The following is a 21,534-nucleotide window of genomic DNA, read 5'->3' on the forward strand; positions in this document are numbered from 1 at the left end:
TTATAGCTATGTTCTTGCTTCTTCTAAAACGTTGGAGTTATCTTTTGAGTGTATTCTCGGAAGCAGGTGCGATCTTATTTTAACTCTTGCAGTTCAGTTCCACAGTAAGGGAGTGTTGCTAGCAAACATCTATTGTATATGATTAAGGTTGATGAGCAGCAGGCGCATGCGCGAAGGACTCCAAGATGGCCGCGTAAGCCGGGAGCTCCTCACTACCCCAGCCAGCCAGCCACCCTAGCGCCGTATCAGTAGCCACCACAAGCCCGTACACAGCAGAATCTGGTGGGGGAACACAGCGGTTCCCCACCCATGCCATCCACGGCAGCGAAAAAGGACCTGGGACCCCGATTTGAGGCAGAGAAAATACAGGCCGAATCCAAGATGGCGGCCGCGCCTCAGACACAGGCAGCTTCAGGGGGAAAGCAAGAAGCCAGGCAAGTGATCGCTCCTGCTACTCTTCCCTACCCTACTTCTGCAAGCTCCTTACCCCATCCCACCGCATCCCCCTCAGGCCACATCCCAGTCTACCTGAATGAGAGCCCACTGGCAGCCCCCTTGCTATCTCCTATGGGACATTCTCCTCTACCTCAGCACAATAATAGCACTATGGGAGGCACAGACACAGATATGCCCCAGAATGCAGGGGACCTCTTCCTCAAACTATCTGACTTACTGGAAAGGGGCTTAGCTAACACAGCCCACAAAATCACAAATGACATTCGATCTGATTTCCAGAATCTGGGCACCAGAATAGAAGCGATCGAACAAAAATTGGATTACACAGTTTCAAGAACCAATCAAAACTCTGACCACCTTCAGATTGTGCAGGAACAGTTGGATGCAGCCATAAATAGGATCGACAATCTGGAAAACCGATTGAGAAGGGAGAACTTCAGGGTCAGAGGCATCCCAGAATCTTGCATGTCCCTTTAGCAGTACAAGAATTGATCAAATCCCTAATTCCTGATATCTCCACACATGAGCTGGAGTTAGACAGAGCTCACAGATCACTGGGACCCCCCAGGAAGGACGGGTCTCCCAGGGACATAGTGGTGAAGCCGCACCACTATGGAGTGAAAGAGAACATCATGAAGCTCTCCCGCCAGCATCCACACATGTCTTTCCAAGGCCATGATGTTCAAATATTTGCGGACATATCACCTATGACGATCCAAAAACGCAGAGCCCTCAAACCTCTACTACTAATCTTGTCACAAAAGGAAATAAGATACTGGTGGGCTTTCCCCTTTGCTTTAAAATTTACCTACAAAGGCAAGACACACTCATTCACTAATATGCCTGAAGGAGAGCGGATCCTTCTCTCACTGAAGCTTATATCTCAGGACTCAGAAATGGACACATCAAATGCGCAATCCGGATCCTTTAAGAGACAGACTCCAACCAGCCCAGTCTCCCCTTTATGGAAAACCACTAAAAGCAGACGAATTAAGGAACCGATGCCCTCCTGAATCGTATGTTCACATCCGGGCATTAACCAGGAACATTCCTCAGGAAATACTCCAAGTCGTCAATAACCCTTATAGACCATCTTGAACCACTTAGGATTAAGATGTACGATCCCTGAATCCATCAGGGCTACTGGACATCCACCGTCATTTGGACTTCACCTTGGACTTGATAGGGCACCCCGCACCAGAAAAATGCATCTCTCGGTCATGCAATTTCTCCCAATGGATCATCAGTCCCTTCTCAAGCGAGTCGCAAATGCTCAGCTCTCGTCCCTTCCCTCAGATGTCGACTGGATCTCCCCCAATCAACTCAACAACGAACACCGAAGATCAAGCTCTCGGGACTTCCACCTCACGGGTCTCCCTCACCGCCGGCTGGTGGCATGGAGGACCAGGAGAGGGTCATACTGACACTCCGGTCTATTGGGAAAGGATAGTCCCTAATAGAGCTTGATACAACTCCTACAATTCCCCCCCCCTCTTTGATCCATCCTTTTTCCCCATCCCCCCTCCTTTCCTTTCCCCTCCACCCCCCCCTCCCCCCTGGCCCTTCACACTCCCCCCATGGGCGTAATAGGCCTACGGCAAGACTCTCTTTTTGATTTGTTTTTTTATTAAGCCGGCGGGCTTTGATACACACAGTTTGTAATGTTATAGTGTTGAATTGGTTTTCCTCACAGGGTTTTGTGATTTATTTTCTATAGGATTACCAATCGGGCGGGTACTGACTGGGGTAGCAGTTATGCGCCTCCATCCATCTCACGATAATGGGATCCCCATGGTCGGGAGATGGATTGATAGCCCCTTTTGAGGGCTATTTATTGTTATTGTTGGGCGACATTGAGGGGATCTTTGCATCCGCTCGATGCCGCAGGTTCCTTTTGGGACTAATGATACGAAAACACGTGCATTCACTTCCAAATTTTTTCTCTTTAATATGTCTTCTTACATTAAAGTTTAGCCACCCAGGTTTAACCTACGCTCTTTTATGTAGCCAGTAGTTGGCCAATACTGCCTGCATTGTCAGGACGCACTGTGCAGCGTTGCTGCTGTGGTGCTGTTTTCTTCTAGTGTTCAGTTGGACTCTGTGTTGTCATATCCTGAATATAGAGTGACATAGTTTTATGAGGAAAGCAATGCATCTTGGGACGTGTAGTCAATGGAGTCAAGTTTTGCAATCAGCTGGACTGGTTTGAACTACAAATGCCAGCCGGCTGGAGAGGAAGAACAGGGTGCTGGGAGAGGTGATAAAAGGCCTGTGTGCAGGTGGGATCTCTCTTTTGGGATCCTGGCCTGGAAGCTGCTAGCAAGTGACTCTGTGTTGGTGTGTGCTGTGGCCAAGTCACGGTCTGTGCTGCAGAGAGGAGAGTCACTGCATGCGGGTGCAGGAGCATCCATTGCCAGCTACCTCTGTCCGACCAGCGGTGACCTGGAGGTCACTCTTCACACGTCCATGCCAGATCTAGCCTGGCTGAAGCGCAGTGTGTCACAGGACAACTATACCCTTTGAGCAGGGCTCCAACAAGGCTTATCGCTGAGGCCCACGCCACTTCCATTACCAAGAGTGGTTGGGCCTGGTGAGTGGGCACTTGCCCATTCTTCTACCACAGAGACACTGCATGCAGACATCACTGTTTATTCCTTTACCTAAGCCTGTAGGTCCTGGTGCCACACTGACACTTTGTATCAGTGTGGCACCAGTGTGGCACTTCTCCTTTTCCACAGGACATCATAAATACCCTTTGCTACACATTGCCAGTTAAGGTGTCACCAGGCTACTTCACCTTCCACCAGGATATCTCAAGTACTCTATTCAAAAAGAGCTAGCTGAAGACCAAAGGCTTCTTTCTTGTAGAGACATATCCTTCTCCCCCCTAAGGGACCATTCAGTTAGTAACATAAGTACAAGTACCTACACCCAGCACTCTATTTCCTGACAGAGTGGGTTTAAGTATTCCAGAGTTCATAATTCTATTAATGTAAGGACATTGTTATATCTTGCTGCACCATTTGGCCTGTGGTGTTGAGGCACAGAAGGGAGAGGTTTGACACAAGTGTGGTCACCCCTCTGCCCTTCTCCTGCCTGTTTACGTTTCAGCTTAGAAGAGTATAGATTAAATAAATCTTTATATTCTACAATCAGTATTGCTTCTGTGTCACTGTTTTAAATCATTGCTATTATTGTTTTCTTGCTACTGTGAAACTTCCTCAGGGGTCAAGTTTGGACCACTGGGGATTTATGCTCCTAGCTTTTCAGTAAACATTGTTCAACTTTTGCGCCTACATTGTGTATGTCGTCAACTCTTTGAATATCATTGAAAATGTCTGAACCCAGAGTGTCAGAGGTGTCGGAGGACTTGCATGGTCTGGGGAAACAGTAGGGTACGGATTCAAAAAGCAGCCCTCGCGGGGGTAGCGCTAAATTTATATTTATTACCCAGTGTTCACTGTTTCTAGGACTTGGTCTCATTTTAATATCTTGCAGTGTTGAGCACAGTTTAGAAAAGTTGGCTCTTTTGAAGTTCAGTGGTTTTGTACCAGTCATGTGGCTTATTTTCCTGATTTATGCTAAATGTAATTATTCTATGATCTCTGGATCCCAAGTTGTCCCGTATCTCCACATCTGCGACCAGATCTGTGTTATCTGTAATTAATAGATCTAGCAAAGCATTATTTCTAGTTGGGGCATCCACCAATTGGGACATGAAGTTGTTCTGTAAGACATTTAAGAAATGATGGGCCTTTAAATAGTTAGCTGTTCCTTCCACCCAGTCAATATCTGGATAGTTGAAGTCCCCCATTATGATGACGTTGCCCTGCCTCACTGCCATTTCAACCTGTTATGGGAGGGCCAGCTCCTCCTCATCTTTCAGATTAGGGGGCCTGTAGCATACCCCCACTATTAATTTCCCCCTTGTCTCTTCTCTTTGAAGCTCTGCCCACAGGGACTTCACCTCCCCCCTTTCACCATTTGCAATGTCGTCCCTCACGTTCACTAGCAATTTGTGATATAGAGGCAAACCCCTCCTCCTCTTCTACTCTCCCTGTCCCTTTGATACAATGAATACCCCTGGATAGATGTTGAGATGTCAAACCACGTTTCTGATATACCCACAAAGTCCAAAACCTCTTTGTCTACCAGCAGCTCCAACTCCTCCATTTTGTTAGCTAGGCTCATGGCATTTGTGAACATGCCTCTTGGTTATGTACAGGTACAAATTATTTCCTTACTAGTTTTTTTTGAGGCTGTAATTATGTTTTGCCAACCCACTCCCCCCAGGGTTCAGGTATTATATTACCACTTATGCCTCTATTAGTACCCTCTGACCTCCGCTCACTGTTGGCTAGCCCTTCCTCTGAAACCTCCCCTTCGTCACCCAGCCTTTCTGGTGTGGCTTGAGGTACAGGTAGTATCTCAGAGTATACCACCTTGGATGTCCTTCTCTTAAATGTAGCCCCTGAATTTTTTAGGACGCTCCATCTTCCTCTAACTTTGTAATTGGTACTAACATGTACCATGACAGCCAGGTCCTCCCCAGCTCCACCCAATAATCTGTCCATCCGATTCGCGATGTGCCAAACCCGAGTGCCTGGTAAACAACATACCGTTCAGCATTTGCGGACTTTGTGACAGATTGCCCTCTCTGTCCTTCTAATAATTGAGTTCCCTACTGCTTAACCTTAACTTTATCCTTGCCCCCCTCTTACTAGAGCAGTCATTCCCCTGGCAGCTAGGGGAGGTAGGCTGCTCCGGCAATGCCATCCCTGAGCCGATATCCCCAACATCACACAACGTTGCATATTTATTGGGGTGTACCAACTCAGGACTAGCCTTCCTAAGGCTCTTCCCTCTACCCCTCCTGTCACCCAGCTACCTACCTCTGGCTCTTGCACCTCCATATCCCCACCCCCTCTATACTGGCCCCCGCCAGCACCTGTTGGATAATGGCCAAGCTCCTTTCCAGGTTTCCGATGCTTCTCACCGTTGCCACCTGATTCTGTAGATCCAAGATCTGGGTTTTCCAGAGAAACCACTAGCTCACATCTCGCACAGCAGTATAAGCATACATGAAGCAAGATGTGCACTGGGTCACTTCCCCAATCCTGTTGGACATCTTACCTGCTATTCTAATAGGGATAATCCTTTTCTTCCTCTTTGCTCCTGTCTCACTGATCCCTAGGCCCACGCTACTCCAAATTACCTTGGTACTTCAAGTTACTCCAATTTACCCCAGTACTTTAAGTTACCCCAGACTACTCCATGTAACTTTGAACTACTCCAATTTATTTCAAGTTGCTCCGAGTCACTACAAACAACTCCCAGTACTCCACTTACTCTAAAGTACTCTCGGTACTCCAGGCTGCTCACAGTTACTCCCAATATTGCCAGTACTCCAGCTACTCCCAGTTACTCCCGCTACCCGAGTTACTCCCAATACCTGACTTACTCCCGATACCCCGAGTTACTCAGTTACTCCTGATACCCCCGAGTTATTCACAGTTACTCTCGATACCCAAGTTCCAGTTCCTCCCAATACCCCAAGTTACTCACAGTTTCTCCTGATACCCTGAGTTACTCACAAATACTCTGAGTTACTCCCAGTTATCCAGAATACTTTGAGTTACTACCATCTACGTTTTGTGGAACCCATAGGCCACATCTTTTACTGACCACCAAATGTCTCTTCTGAGCGTCTCTTTAGCATAGAAAAATCCTGGTTCTCGCACTGCCTATAATTATTCCATAATCTCCCAACATTACAGTACTGTGCTCCCTTGCTCTTTCCAGACTCAGCTAGTAGTGATGAACACTGGCAAACAAACTCCATGCTGGAAGCACACATTCACAATGTACATTTCAAAAAAGTCTATCAATTCCCTTTAACATAGAAATTTTAGGAAATCACAGGTAACTTCCTTTATATTTCAGCAAAGGTCCAACAAGAAATTGATGAGGTGACGCAGTCATTGCATCTACCTGGGATTGAAAACCGACCACAACTGGCATACACCAACGCCGTCATCCATGAAATACAGAGAGTTCTAGATTTGGCACCAATTGCTCTTTTTCACGCCGTGACCAAAGACATCGAGTTCCGTGGATACACCATCCCGAAGGTATATGACTATGACATATGCCAGCCCATGTTAGTGCCAAAGTGTGCAGATAATAAGGGAAATAGCAATAAAACACCACTTAAAATGAAAAAAAAAGACCTACCATCTATATTAAGAGGGAAAGTTGTAGGGCATGGGAGTATAGGTGCATGCAGTATTTCTGGCAGCCAGAAAAGTGACTGCTTTCTTGTACTCCACGTGACCAGCTACCATTTAGATGTCATGCAGCTTGTTCATTCTGAGTTTGTTTCTTTTAATGTATATCTTAGCAGAATGTAATGTAGTACAGCAGGGGTAGGCAACCTTGGAGAGGTGGATCTACTTGAACGACATAGAAGAGATCAAAGGTCACCAGCCCATAGTGCACTTTTTTTAGGAGATAACCTAGCATGGCCCCATTAAAAAGGAAGGTTTGAAAAGTTTAGGGGGCAGTAGCAAGTACTGCTAAATTCAGAGGTCAGTAGTATGTAATGTAGCACCCTTGTCCAGAGGTGACTCTTCATGAGCCGGGGACTATGAAGTGGCTCGGAGGACTTCAATAGAGAACTCATCCAAAGAAAACTGTGTATGGTGCCGGGAGTTGTTAAATATTGTTATTTATGGTATTATTATCGATATTCTGTAAATTATATTGCTGAGAAAAGTTCTGAAGTAGAGAGTCTGTTCAGTTCTTGTATAAAGACTCAAAAATGTATTTAATAAAATAGCAAAATATTACAAGAACAATATCAAAATGTAGAATGTAAAAATAACATCAATAATGTAGTTATATTCTCAAGATGAAAATTGAATCAGATGTGTGTCTTTGTGTGTGTGTGTGTGTGAAGTTTCCTTGTGGTGAGTGTAGCAATCTGGCCAAAATGACTAATATATATATATAGAGATATATATATATATATATATCTATATATATATATATCTCTATATATATAGATATATATATAGATAGATATAGATATATATATCTATCTATATATATATATCTATATATTATAGTCAAACTAACATACTGAAACTTTTTCATCTTAAGAAATGTGAAACCTTTCTTCTCCCATTTGTGATGGGGGGAGGTGAGAGCTAATTACTACCATATGTTAGTTCTCCAAGGAGAAGCACAGACTATTATTAAAATGTATATATTTTCACATAAATATAAAGTCTATATATTTCACTTTTCCATATCTAGAAGACATATATATATATATATATATATATATATAAAACTCAATCATTCTATAAAGACCCAATCCATTCATTCATTTGTTAATATTTGTTAATTGATAAATATTAGATATTAGATTAAAGAAAACTTCTAACAGGAGTTAAGTTCAGTTGCTATAGGAGACAGCTTATGTTACAAAGTACAGATTGCTGGCTCCAGCTTAAAGGCCCTTTTCCTGTACTGCTGTCTACCTTTTCTGCATATTTTTGTCTAAGGAGTCTGCCGGTCTGCTAGTCGCTGCTGTTTTTCACTAAGGTTGTCCTGTGCCCCATCCCCTCTCTCCCATATTTTTCCTGTTGTGAGAAATAAACTTCTCTTTGTTTAAGCATAAAAGTGACTGGGGCCCATCTTTCTACCTTGTACACCACCCACCATGCCTATTAACCTGCACCCTAAGGAGGAATGTCAGCCCTCCCTGTCTCTGGGGGTTACCACCTGGTCTCTGGAAATTGGGGGGGAGGCACTACAGTAACATGGAGTCAGTATTATATAATGCATCGTTCGGAGGTCAGTACTATGTAATGCACAGTTTAGGGGTCAGGGGTAAGTAGTATGTAACTCGGGAGGTCAGGAGTAAGTAAAGTCCTACCTCCTTCCTGACCAGGCCATGTTTTTGCGTTACGGCACTGCGTTGCTTTAACTGACAATTGCACGGTTGTGCAACGCTGTACCCAAATAATATTTATGTCCTTTTTTCCCACAAATAGAGCTTTCTTTTGGTGGTATTTGATCACCTCTGTGGTTTTTCTTTTTTGCACTATAAACAAAAAATATTTTTATTATTTTCTGCTATAAAACACATCCAACAAAAAAAATGTAAAAAATCAAATTTCTTCATCAATTTAAGCCAATATGTATTCTGCTACATGTACAAGTTTTTGGTAAAAAAATAAATCCCAATAAGCGTATATTGTTGGTTTGCACAAAAGTTATAGCGTCTACAAACAATAGATTTATGGACTTTTTTTTTCTATTGTTTGTGATGGCAGTGATTTTATAGCAGGACTGCAACATTGTGATGGACAAATCTGACACTTATGTCGCGTACACACGGTCGGACTTTCTATCCTACTTGGTCCGGCACACTTTCTGACGGACTTTGTCCGCCAGGTGCGCCGGACTTTAAAACGGACGGACTTGCCCACACACGACCGGACTTTGCGGCGGGCTAAGTCCGCCCGTCTTTCCGATGGACTTTAGCCGGAGTTACGGCGGACTTTCAGAATGAACGGACTTGCCCACACACGGACAAGTCCGTTCATTTTGAATGTGACTCAGATGCGACGGGACTAGCAAAGGATGTCAATCTTGCCGCTTTTATCGGCGAGATTGACACCTTGCGAGCCCCGTCGCGGGTCATACCAGGCCCTTAAGTCTGGTATGGATTATAAAGGGAAGCCCCTACGCCGAAAAAACCGGCGTGGGGTCCCCCTAAAATCCTTACCAGACCCCGATCCGAGCACGCAGCCTGGCCGGTCAGGAAAGGGGGTGGGGACGAGCGAGCGCCCCCCCCCCCCTCCTGAACCGTACCAGGCCGCATGCCCTCAACATGGGGGGTGGGTGCTTTTGGGGAGGGGGCGCCCTGCGGCCCCCCCACCCCAAAGCACCTTGTCCCCATGTTTATGAGGACAAGGGCCTCTTCCCGACAACCCTGGCCGTTGGTTGTCGGGGTCTGTGGGCGGGGGGCTTATCGGAATCTGGGAGCCCCCTTTAATAAGGGGGCCCCCTGATCCCGGCCCCCCCCATGTGAATGAGTATGGGGTACATGGTACCCCTACCCATTCACCTAGGGAAAAAAGTGTAAATAATAAAACACTACACAGGTTTTTAAAATATTTTATTAAACAGCTCGGGGGGGATCTTCCTCCAGCTTCGGGGGTCCCTCCGGTTCATCTTCTCCCGGCGTCCGGTTGGTTCTTCTCCGCTCTCTTCTCCCGGTGTTCCAGTTCTTCGGCCGGCTCCTCCGCTGTCTTCAGGTAGCTCTCTTGCCAGCGGAGGTCCGGACTTCTGGGCTTCTTGGCTTCTGGGCTTCTTGTCTTCTCTTCTCTTCTCTTCTCCAGATGTTGACACGACGCTCTCTCTGGCTGGACTGCTCTCCGAGGGCTGCGTTGTGACTTATATAGGCGGAGACCCCGCCCCCTTTTGATGTCACAGTCCCTGGGCATGCTGGAACTGTGACGTTTTAGGGGGCGTGGTCACTGGGTGAGGTTGACTACGCCCCCTAAAACGTCACAGTCCCAGCATGCCCAGGGACTGTGACATCAAAAGGGGGCGGGGTCTCCGCCTATATAAGTCACAACGCAGCACTCGGAGAGCAGTCCAGCCGGAGAGAGCGTCGTGTCAACATCTGGAGAAGAGAAGAGAAGAGAAGACAAGAAGCCCAGAAGCCAAGAAGCCAAGAAGCCCAGAAGTCCGGACCTCCGCTGGCAAGAGAGCTACCTGAAGACAGCGGAGGAGCCGGCCGAAGAACTGGAACACCGGGAGAAGAGAGCGGAGAAGAACCAACCGGACGCCGGGAGAAGATGAACCGGAGGGACCCCCGAAGCCGGAGGAAGATCCCCCCCGGAGCTGTTTAATAAAATATTTTAAAAACCTGTGTAGTGTTTTATTATTTACACTTTTTTCCCTAGGTGAATGGGTAGGGGTACCATGTACCCCATATTCATTCACATAGGGTGGGGGGGCCGGGATCTGGGGGCCCCCTTATTAAAGGGGCTCCCAGATTCCAATAATCCCCCCGCCCGCAGACCCCGACAACCAACGGCCAGGGTTGTCGGGAAGAGGCCCTTGTCCTCATAAACATGGGGACAAGGTGCTTTGGGGTGGGGGGCCGGAGGGCGCCCCCCTCCCCCAAAGCACACACCCCCAATATTGAGGGCATGTGGCCTGGTACGGTTCAGGAGGGGGGGGCGCTCGCTCGTCCCCACCCCCTTTCCTGACCGTCCGGGCTGCGTGCTCGGATCGGGGTCTGGTATGGACTTTAGGGGGGACCCCACGCCGGTTTTTCGGCGTAGGGGTTTCCCTTTATAATCCATACCAGACCCAAGGGCCTGGCATGACCCGCGCTCGCCGCAATAGGAAAATTTGTTTTTCCTATTGCAGCGAGCGCGAAATGCAATACCCTGCCCTCGCGTCGTATCTGGTCCGTCGGACCAGCATACACACGAGCGGGCTTTCCATCGGACCAGCACACAGACGAGCAGACTTTCCGCCCGAAACTGAGTCCGACGGAAAGATTTAAAACATGTTTCAAATCTTGGTCCGGCGGGCTTTTGGGAAGAAGTCCGCCGGAAAAGTCCGCTGGCGCCCACACACGGGCGGATTGTCCGGCACACTCTGGTCCGCCGGACCAAGTATGCCGGAAAGTCCGACCGTGTGTACACGGCATTAGTAACACTTTTTGGGGACCATTGACACCAATACAGTGATCAGTGATAAAAAAATGCACTGTCACTGTATTAAATGACACTGGGAAGGGGTTAACATCAGGGGCGATCAAAGGGTTAACTGTGTTCCCTGGGAGTGCTTTCTTACTGTGTGGGAGATGGCTTAGCTGAAAAAAGACAGAGATCCGTGTTCCTGCTTAGCAGAAACACAAGATCTCTGTCTTTCTTGCTAGTAGAACGGCGATCTGCCTACTTTAAATAGACAAACCACCGCACCGAGTCTCTCCGAACAATCGCTGTGTTTAAGGTGGCCATCGGGTCCGCCAGACCCATTGACTGGCTCCCACTGTGTTCAATCACAGCGGGAGAGGGACTTCGGCAATGTGAGCATGCACCCCAGAGCTGAAGAAAGGAATTACGTACAGGTATGTGATTTTGCGCTTAAGGGCCGCCTTGCCATAGTATATATACATGGGGCGGTCCTTAAGTGGATAACACAGACAAAGCCCTGAGATCTGCTGGGCTGGCTGGGCAGGGACTCTGCTCACTGGTGCCATCTCTCCTGTTCCCGTCTGGCCCACCCCTTACCTAGCACTTGCCTTGACTATAATATAGAATGCTGCTGTGATCTGAGATTTGGCAGCGGTGGTCAGGAGTGGCGGCGCGGTCGTGGTTGATGCAACCACGGTCACTGTCTACCTGTCAGACGGTTGCGTTGACAGGTTGATCGCGATGGATGGGTAGCTGACCCAGGTACCACAGCAAAAGCCAATAAGGAACAAGTCTCTTGTCCTGTTTGGGCACCTGTATACTTCGTATTTACTCCACATTATTATACTCTTCCTTATTATTCCAACATCTACTGCCAGATAAATAAGTAAAATTTTGTGTATTTAGCTTGTTACAGACATTCACGCGATTCAATTGGTACTGAGCCTGTATGATATGTTTGTACTGATGTACATGTCTCTCTCTCCTTTACCAGGATACCATAATCATCCCATTCCTGACATCAGTGCTTAATGACCCTTCTCAATGGGAGACTCCAGAACAATTCAACCCCGGGCACTTCCTGGATGAGCAGGGTCAGTTCCGCAATCGGGTGGCCTTCATGCCATTCTCAGCAGGTAAGAAATCCATAACATTTTTCTGTCAGTGTCAGACTGGGGTGAACTAAACAATTTTTTCTGTATAATACAGTGCCTTGAAAAAAGTATTCATAACCCTTGGAATTTTCCAAATTGTGTCATGTTACAACCAAAAAAGTAAATGTATTTTATTGGGATTTTATGTGATAGACCAACACAAAGTGGCACATAATTGTGAAGTGGAAGGAAAATGATAAAAGGTTTTCAAAATTTTTTTACAACCCCCTTTACTCTGATACTCCTAACTAAAATCTAATGGAACCAATTGCCTAATTAGTAGAGTCCACCTGTAAGTAATTTAATCTTAGTATAAATACAGCTGTTCTGTGAAGCCCTCAGAGGTTTGTTAGAGAACCTTAGTGAACAAACAGCATCATGAAGGCCAAGGAACACACCAGGCAGTTCAGGGATAAGGTTGTGGAGAAGTTTAAAGCAGGGTTAAGTTATAAAAAAATATCCCAAGCTTTGAACATCTCACGGAGCTCTGTTCTATCCACCACCTGAAAATAGAAAGAGTATGGCACAACTGGAAACCTACGAAGACATGGCCGTCCACCTAAACTGACAGGCCAGGCAAGGAGAGCATTAATCAGAAAAGCCACCAAGAGGCCCATGGTAACTCTGGAGGAGCTGCAGAGATCCACAGCTCAGGTGGGAGAATCCATCCACAGGACAACTATTAGTCGTGTTCTCCACAAATCTGCCCTTTATGGAAGAGTGACAAGAAGAAAGCCATTGTTGAAAGAAAGCCATAAGAAGTCCCATTTGCAGTTTGTGAGAAGTCATGTGGGGGACACAGCAAACATGTGGAAGAAGGTGCTCTGGTCAGATGAGACCAAAATTTAACTTTTTGGCGTAAAAGAAAAACGATACGTGTGGCGGAAAACTAACACTGCACATCACCCTGAACACACCATCCCCACCGTGAAACTTGGTGGTGGCAGCATCATGTTGTGGGAATGCTTTTCATCAGTAGGGAAAGGAAAGCTGGTCAGAGTTGATGGGAAGATGGATGGAGCCAAATACAGGGCAATCTTAGAAGAAAACCTGTTATAGTCTGCAAAAGGTTTGAGACTGGGGCGGAGGTTCACCTTCCAGCAGTACAACAACCCAAAACATATAGCCAGAGCTACAATGGAATGGTTTAGATCAAAGCATATTCATGTGTTAGAATGGCCCAGTCAAAGTCCAGACCTAAACCCAATTGAGAATCTGTGGCAAAACTTGTAAATTGCTGTTCACAGACGCTCTCCATCCAATCTGACAGGGCTTGAGCTATTTTGCAAAGAAGAATGGGCAAAAATGTCCCTCTCTAGATGTGCAAAGCTGGTAGAGACATCCCCAAAAAGACTTACAGCTGTAATTGCAGCGAAAGGTGGTTCTACAAAGTATTGATTAAGGGGAGCTAAATACAAATGCACGCCAGACTTTTCACATATTTATTTGTGAAAAATGTTGAAAACCATTTATCAATTTCCTTCCACTTCACAACTATGTGCCGTTTTGTGTTGGTTTATCATATAAAACTCCAATAATACATTTACGTTTTTGGTAGTAACATGACAAAATGTGGAAAACTTCAAGGGGTGTGAATACTTTTTCAAGGCACTGTACGTAGAAATATCTATCACACAAGTGTCTGCACATCTGACTTCTTGAAGAGTTCTTAAACAGACCCTGTTACTTATACCACCTTTACAGCGGTCCCCTGGAAATCCTTCCACTGTCATGGACTCTACAAAATACCCGATTTTGGAGCTTACTTGCGATGCTGATGTCACTCCTTAACCATGTAACAGCGTTCGGGCCTAGTGATTGGTCACTAGTCCCAAGCACTGCATCATGTGTTCTCTCATACTTAGAAGCACTACTTGGAAGCACTGGGTATTTTGTGGTGAAAGCTAACATAAGAAGGAGCAGCAGAGAAGGACTAGTGCGGAGATGGGCTTTAAACAGACCGGTTACAGTGTCCTCAACAGACAAGGAGTGTTCTTTAAAAAAACACTTCAACCAAAACTGAAAAATAAGCACTAAAACTGATAGGCAAAGAGCCCAACCCAGGCCTTCTATTTCTCATCCAGGAACTGATGTGACAGGCCACTTGCACCAAAAAGATCTCCTTGTTGCCTATCATTGTTTGTATGTTTGGGTAAAAGGGAGACAATCCTGAAAGTCCATCTATATTGTTGCAGTAAACATACCACCATAAGGGGAAAAGATAAGAAACTATAACTGTACTTGGTTGTTTCAGGAAATGGATTTCTAAAGTCTTCTGGAAGAGACTTTAGGCCTACTCTGGCCATCTGTATCTCCATGTTATAGGCTGTAGGATCATTAGGTGTTGAGGGTTTTTCCTGGGAGAAGGCATGACATAGAGAACTAGGGTGATGAGGGACGGTCTATTTTCTCCATCCAGTGTTGTCTCTGGAATTGTTTTTTTTTTTTTCCGTTCCTTTAGCATGACTGTAAGTAATAGCTAATTTCCCATAACCTAACCTCCTAGCACTTCACATCAAAAAGCAATATTCTGTATGGGGTTTAGTGATACAGAGGTTAAAGCATCCACCTCACCATTCCAAAATGTTTTTGACTGAAATCTTCAGCTCCTGCTTTCTATAAATATCTTTTTAGAAGAATTTTGTTTGTTTGAATATCACAGGCTACCTATAGGGTTGGCCAACCAAAATATTTAAAAACCAGCGGTACATAATCTTGAAAAAATATATTGTCATTATTCCAAAAGTCTTTTGTTGAAGAGTTTACAATACAAGTATAGGGGACACAGGCAAAATCTAAAGCGGAACCCTGGGATTTTTTTCCCATGCAGTGGGGCTGTGCCCGCACTGCATGGAATAACTGCTCGTTTTAGATATAAATAGAACGTAGGTATGGCGCTGTTCTGATAAAATAATATTGTGATGTTACACCCTCTGCAGTTAATCAACACTTGGGTGTATAAGGAATACAGTCAGTACAATGCAAAAAAGGAGTATATGAAGTTCCAACAAAAAGCAATTATACCTGTATGTGTATGTTACATCCTCTGTGGAATGTAATGAGAATACTTATAAGTCTGAATATGAAAAAACAGAATAAGTGAAAAGAGACAGCGTTATTGTTTTTAATGTTTAGTTGTACTGCACCCTCTGCATATGTTCAGTGTGGGTGCTATGATAGAAACACAGTTATACACTGAAACAAAGTGAGTGAAAAGAAACAACGTGGCTACTTTTAGTGTTTCGTGGTGCTACACCCTCTGCATAGTTTAGTGTAGGTGCTATAAAGGAAACACAATAATACACTGAAGGCTTGCCCGTGCCAAAAAAATCCCAAAGTGTGGTACATCCTCTGTAAACTGCTGCCCGAGGAAATGTTTCCAAACTGGTGTGTGGAATAGGACAAGGGTGTATAAATAAATTGTTACCTGAATTATGTGATGAGACCAAAGGAAAATGGTGCAAGCCAATGTGATTAAATCTTTAAATAAATAAAATAAAAATAAAATAAAATATCGCACCCTCTGGTACGTTTAAACAAAAAATATTAGTATACAATCAATAAATAATAAATTACATATTATAGTAAATAATACATATCCTAATGGGTCAAAAATGCCTGATAAAGTGACTAGTGCTCAAAAGTGTCCAGTGCTTTTTATAAACAAGGTGACTTGTGCTTATAAAACGTCCGGTGCTTATAAAAATTGTTGTTTTTTAAAAAACTTCTTGTGTAGGTGACAACTGGTGATCCTTATTCGTACTCTTATTGTGAATGCACTCACCAGAGAAACTCACCCCCCCCCCCAGGGGTATTGCGCAGTCACAGTATCTGCCACTGTGCAGCAATCCTTGGTAGCCCTGGTCTTTACTTTATATGTTGTTGGAGACGTTTTATCATGTATAGGAGAGAAGGGATGCCCATAGCGTAATTCCGTATTTATAGTATATTTATTTTAATCAATAAAAAATATACTCACATTTTACACAGTTAGTTAAAAGCATGTAAACATAGATGAATGGATGCCGTCAGAATCCTATTTTCGTTTGTCGGGGAGTGACGCAAAGACGTTCGTAACCCCTCCCTTTTGATGCTATAAACAAAAAAAGACCAACAATTTAAAAAAAAAGCAATATTTTTTACTTTCTGCTATAAAACAAATCCTATAAAAAAATTTAAAATCTGATTTCTCCATCAATTTGGGCCAATATGTATTCTGCTACATGTTTTTAGTAAAAAAAAATCCCCAAAAGCGTACATTGCTTAATTTGTGCAAATGTTATAGGGTCTATAAACTATGAGATAGATTTATGGAATTTTTTTTTTTTTTTTTACTAGTATCGGCAGTGATCAGCGACTTATAGCAGGACTGTGACATTGTGGCGGACAAATTGGACACTAAGTGACACTTTTTGGGGACCAGTGACACTAATACAGTGATCAGTGCTAAAAATATGCACTGTCACTGTACTAATGACACTGGCAGGGAAGGGGTTAACATCAGGGATGATCAAAGGGTCAAATGTTTGCCTAGGGAGTTCTTGCTAAATGTGTGGGAGGTGCTTGTACTATGGGAAGGCAGAGATCTGTGTTCCTGCTTTGTAGGAACACAGGATCACACCCTTCCCTACTCACAGAATGGTCTGCCTTGTTTACATGGGCAGACCGCCATTCTGCATGTTTCCCAAATTATTAGCAACTCTGGATGTGAGGAGGAAGGAGGTAGGGGTGGGAAGGGCAAGGGGATGTGGAGGAAATCTTATCAATATTGATGGGAGAAGTGGTCAGAGCAGTCTACTATCTGCTTTGCTGGGTGAATTTGTTTGTCCAGTCAGTGTTTCATAGCAGGCTTCATAATATCAAATGCCCCAGTTTGTGATCCATAGAGGCCTCCATAGAATCCAATCCCCCACTCTGTGATCCATAGAAGCCCCTATAAAATCCAGTTCCCCAGTTTGTAATCCATATTGGTCTCCATAGAATCCAATCCCTCACTCTGTGATCCATAGTGACCTATATAGAACCCAGTCCCTGAGTCTGCGATCCATAGCAGGCTTCATAAAATCAAATGCCCCATTTTGCAATCCATAGTGGTCTCCATGGAATCCGATCCCCCCACTCTGTGATCCATTGAAGCCCCTATAAAATCCAGTTCCCCATTTTGTGATCCATAGCGGTCTCCACAGGATCCAATCCCCCAGACTATGATCCATAGCAACCTCCACAGAATTCACTCTCCGATCCAAAGTAACCTCCGTAGAATTCAATCCCCACTCTCCGATCCAAAGCAGCCTCCATAGAAGTCAATCCACGAGTATGTGATTCATAGCGGCCTCCATAAAACTGGCTGATGATAGCTGAAAGTTTCATTTCCAGAACTGTAACCTTACTGGAGACTGATTAAGTGGAGAACACTGCTGTGCAGGAAACCAATGGATCAGCGCAAAAGGGGGCTTTGTCCAAGATTGGTGGATCCAGATTCCATATATAGATCTAGGAATTCACCTCAGTTCTTGTCCTGCACTGATCTTCAACCTTGCGCAAAATATTACTGACAAATAACAGAATAACACTAGTTATAACTAAGTGTTACTGATTTGGCGTAAGTAAATCATTTGATGTTTGATAAAATATGACACCATGCAGTAAGATTTATAGTTCTGCCTCATTTTCCTCAACTCTTCTACAGGAAAGCGTGTTTGTGCCGGAGAGAATTTGGCTAGAATGGAGCTCTTCCTTCTCCTCTCGGCTCTGCTCCAGAAATTCACCTTCAAGTTGCCCCCGGGATCTGAGCACCAGGACGCCAAATGGCTGAATGCTAACAAACGTGACATTGTGTCTGATGCCCAGCTGTGTGCCGTGCCCCGAGCATTACCCACTAAGTAACTTGTTATGAAAAGAGCATCTTAGAGGTTCTTTGTGGTGGACCTCGATACAGAAGTACAATAGTATAAAACACAATTAAAACTTTAACATGTTTTGTTATAATCTGTCTAAAAAGTTTAATTAAAAACAATATCAATGAATTTTGTTGGGCCCCGCTCAATACAAAAAGTTACATACAAAACACATATGCAGTGCTGTCATTAACAATTAATAGTGGTATGTGGGATATTGGTATTGCGCAGATGAAAACAATAAATATAAGTGACCAAAAAGCGTCTGGCAATCACACAACAGAACAGTTTGTGTAAAAAACATATAATCTTAAATGGCCACGCTATTTAAGTGATAATGAAGTGCAACAACACATAAAATGACAGAAGTCAATCCAAAAATATGTCCAAAGGATGATAGGTGATAAAGTCTTTAATATTGTGTCCAAAGGATGCTAAACGACTATACACCCAAATGCATCTTTCACCGTTATTAATACAAGATGTACTCATACCGGATCTCTAGACTCCACATTATAGGTGTCTAAACGGACATGGATTCACAAAACATGGAGGATCCATCCATTTGGATATAAGTGGGGATAGTGTCAAGACCAACCGTGCTGGTTCTCATTCTTTCTCATAGGTGTCATATAAAGAAAAGGGAGAATGTCCACATAGTGTAAAATGTGGCATATAAATGAAAAGTTTCTCAGGTTAAAATCTGCAGATCAAAAATTAGGCTGGCATGGTGATGCCCCCTATGACATCACATATGACCAAACATGTAGGGCAGAGTCTATGTCCTACTACACCATGCCAGCCTAATCTTTGATCTGCAGATTTTAACCTGGGAAACTTTTCATTTATATGCCTCATTTTACTGGACTTGTGTAAGTTTTCAGCAACACTTTTCTGAATAAAACCACCATACGGTTTTACACTATGTGGACATTCTCCCTTTTCTTTATATGACACCTATGAGAGAGTGAGAACCAGCACAGTCGGCCATGAGACTATTCCCACTTATGTGCAAATGGATGGATCCTCCATGTTTTGTGAATCTATGTCTGTTTAGACTCCTATAATGTGGAGTCTAGAGATCCAGTAAGAGTACATCTTGTATTATCACGTTGAAAGGTGCACTTGGGTGTATGGTAGTTTTATCATCCTTTGGACACAATTTTAAAGACTTTATCACCTATCTTTCTTTGGACATTTTTTTGGATTGACTTTTGTCATTTTATGTGTTGTTGCACTCATTATATAGCGCTGCAATTTAATTATTATTTTTTTTTTCATTCAATTTTTATTAAGTTTTTCCGTATAACAAAAACAATAAAGTAAAGAAATCAAATATATGGAGTAGTAACTGTTAGGTTACTTAACATTTACCAATATGTTTAACAGTAATCAGAATATTTGTAATCATACCTGATAATTCCCATCATAAAAAGCATCATATCCATTTCTCGTGTATATTTTTACATAACCCCATTGGGGACACACTTTAAACAGGTACGGAACAAAGAGAGACACTAGTATTCCTAAAGCATTTAGGTAAAGGTTAGGGAATTAGAAGTTAACTAAGATAATCAACAGTATAGAATCTCATATTATAGCCTGATAATTTTAGCATTATAATGTTTTAAAAGAATCTTTAAGGAAATTAGAAGCTCTAGGGTGTGAGATCCAGTTTTGCCATAATTTCTTAAATCTAACCACAGAAAGATTTTTAAAGGCTATCAACAACTCATATTGAGCTTGTGTATTTACTCTAACGATGACTCCAGAAATATTGGGGACATCATTAGATTTCCATAGTGAGGTGATAGTAAGTCTTGCGGCAATCAAGATATTGGCTACTGCTGTCCAAAATTGTAGTAGGGTATATATTTAAGTCCATTCCTTATAGGGCCATTGCTGGCGTAAGAGGAATTCGATTTCCTGTAAGTGTAGAAACAAAGGAAGAAACTGATTTCCAGAAACTGTTTTACATTTTTGCAGCTCCATAATATGTGGTAGAGGGTCCCAACCTGTTCTCTACGCCAGTGATTCTCAAGCTCAGTCCTCAAGTACCCCCAACAGTCCATGTTTTGGGAATTTCTCCTAAAATAGATAAAAATAGCTGTCCAAAGTACCAAGCCATTGACTCTGATTTAAAGCACCTGTGCAAGATAAAGGAAAACCTGCAAACATGGCCTGCTGGGGGTACTTGAGGACAGGGTTGAGAACCACTGCTCTATACCTCCAACAAGTGGATGATGAGGAATGGTGTCAGGTACCATCTATTTAAGATTTTCTTGGCATTATTCAAGTGCTCTACACAAGAGGATGCTTTACTATTGATTAACATAGCTTTATGCCATTGCTCCCCAGTAAAGGTTAGTGAAAGTTCTTTTTCCCATTTAATCATATAGGGAGATTTTATATTTTTTGGGAATTCCAAAAGGAGCTTGTAAAATAGAGATATATATACCTTTTTATATTATATTGTTGTTTGTTAGTAATATGTTTCCTGTTTAATGAGGGTAATTGAATCTGTGAGTCGTGTTAAAATTCTTAAGAAGATCATATTTTCTTAGCTTTTTTAATACCGTGTTCTTATGAGCCAATGGTAATGGATCATAATAATTAAATCCTTGTGTAATCCATGGTTTTACTGATATCCAAGCTTTGCAGTACTCTAGTACTCTCAAGGGAATAGGGAGATTGATCTGTTCACCTATATCTTTGGACTTAGATAAAATGTTTCCACACTATTAATGTAGCTCTAATAGTGATAAATTGGGGCATAATAAATTTAGGTAATAAAATATATTCTGTAGATAAAGCATACATATCATTGTCATTAGTTACCTCTTTTTCAATGTTACTCCATAGTTTATCAGTTGTAGTGGAGAACCAGTATTTCATTTGGTTTAAAATTGCCGCTTAATAGTAATACCGGATATCTGGAAGGCCCATTCCTCGTTTGTTACTGTTGGAGGTAAGTATTGTAAAGTCAACTTTAGGTTTCATGCCTTTCCTTATAAAGTTTTTCAGTTTTATAGTAAAAAATTTTCGTGTAAGATTTGCATTTTGAATGCAGTTATTTTCCCCACCCAGGATAATTGTGTTTTCTGAATACCTTGTAGGTCTTTGGTTATTTGCTCTAATAGTTACATAGTTAGTCAGGTTTAGAGTTCATGACAGGGAGACTTACAGATAGGATATTGTCAGAGATGGGGCAGAGTGTTTACATAGATTAAAACAAAGTGACCAAAAAAGAACCTTATATCAGTATCACCAGTTGTAATTTTCATTAACTACTTGCCG

At 43.3% G+C, this 21,534-nt stretch overlaps 1 protein-coding gene across 1 annotated transcript in view; it reads left to right on the forward strand.

The window, feature by feature from the left end:
• Positions 1-18,498, forward strand: part of LOC141145582 (cytochrome P450 2C29-like) — an 88,967-nt gene extending 70,469 nt beyond the window's left edge. The window contains exons 8-10 of the mRNA XM_073632408.1: positions 6,400-6,587; positions 12,181-12,322; positions 18,030-18,498. Of these exons, the coding sequence (XP_073488509.1) occupies positions 6,400-6,587; positions 12,181-12,322; positions 18,030-18,226 (527 nt within the window). The 3' untranslated portion in view covers positions 18,227-18,498. The remainder of the gene's footprint in view (positions 1-6,399; positions 6,588-12,180; positions 12,323-18,029) is intronic.
• The last annotated feature ends 3,036 nt before the right edge of the window (positions 18,499-21,534 follow it).

The sequence above is a fragment of the Aquarana catesbeiana genome, linkage group LG05 (assembly GCF_042186555.1).
Source record: "Aquarana catesbeiana isolate 2022-GZ linkage group LG05, ASM4218655v1, whole genome shotgun sequence".
Classification (NCBI taxonomy): domain Eukaryota; kingdom Metazoa; phylum Chordata; class Amphibia; order Anura; family Ranidae; genus Aquarana; species Aquarana catesbeiana.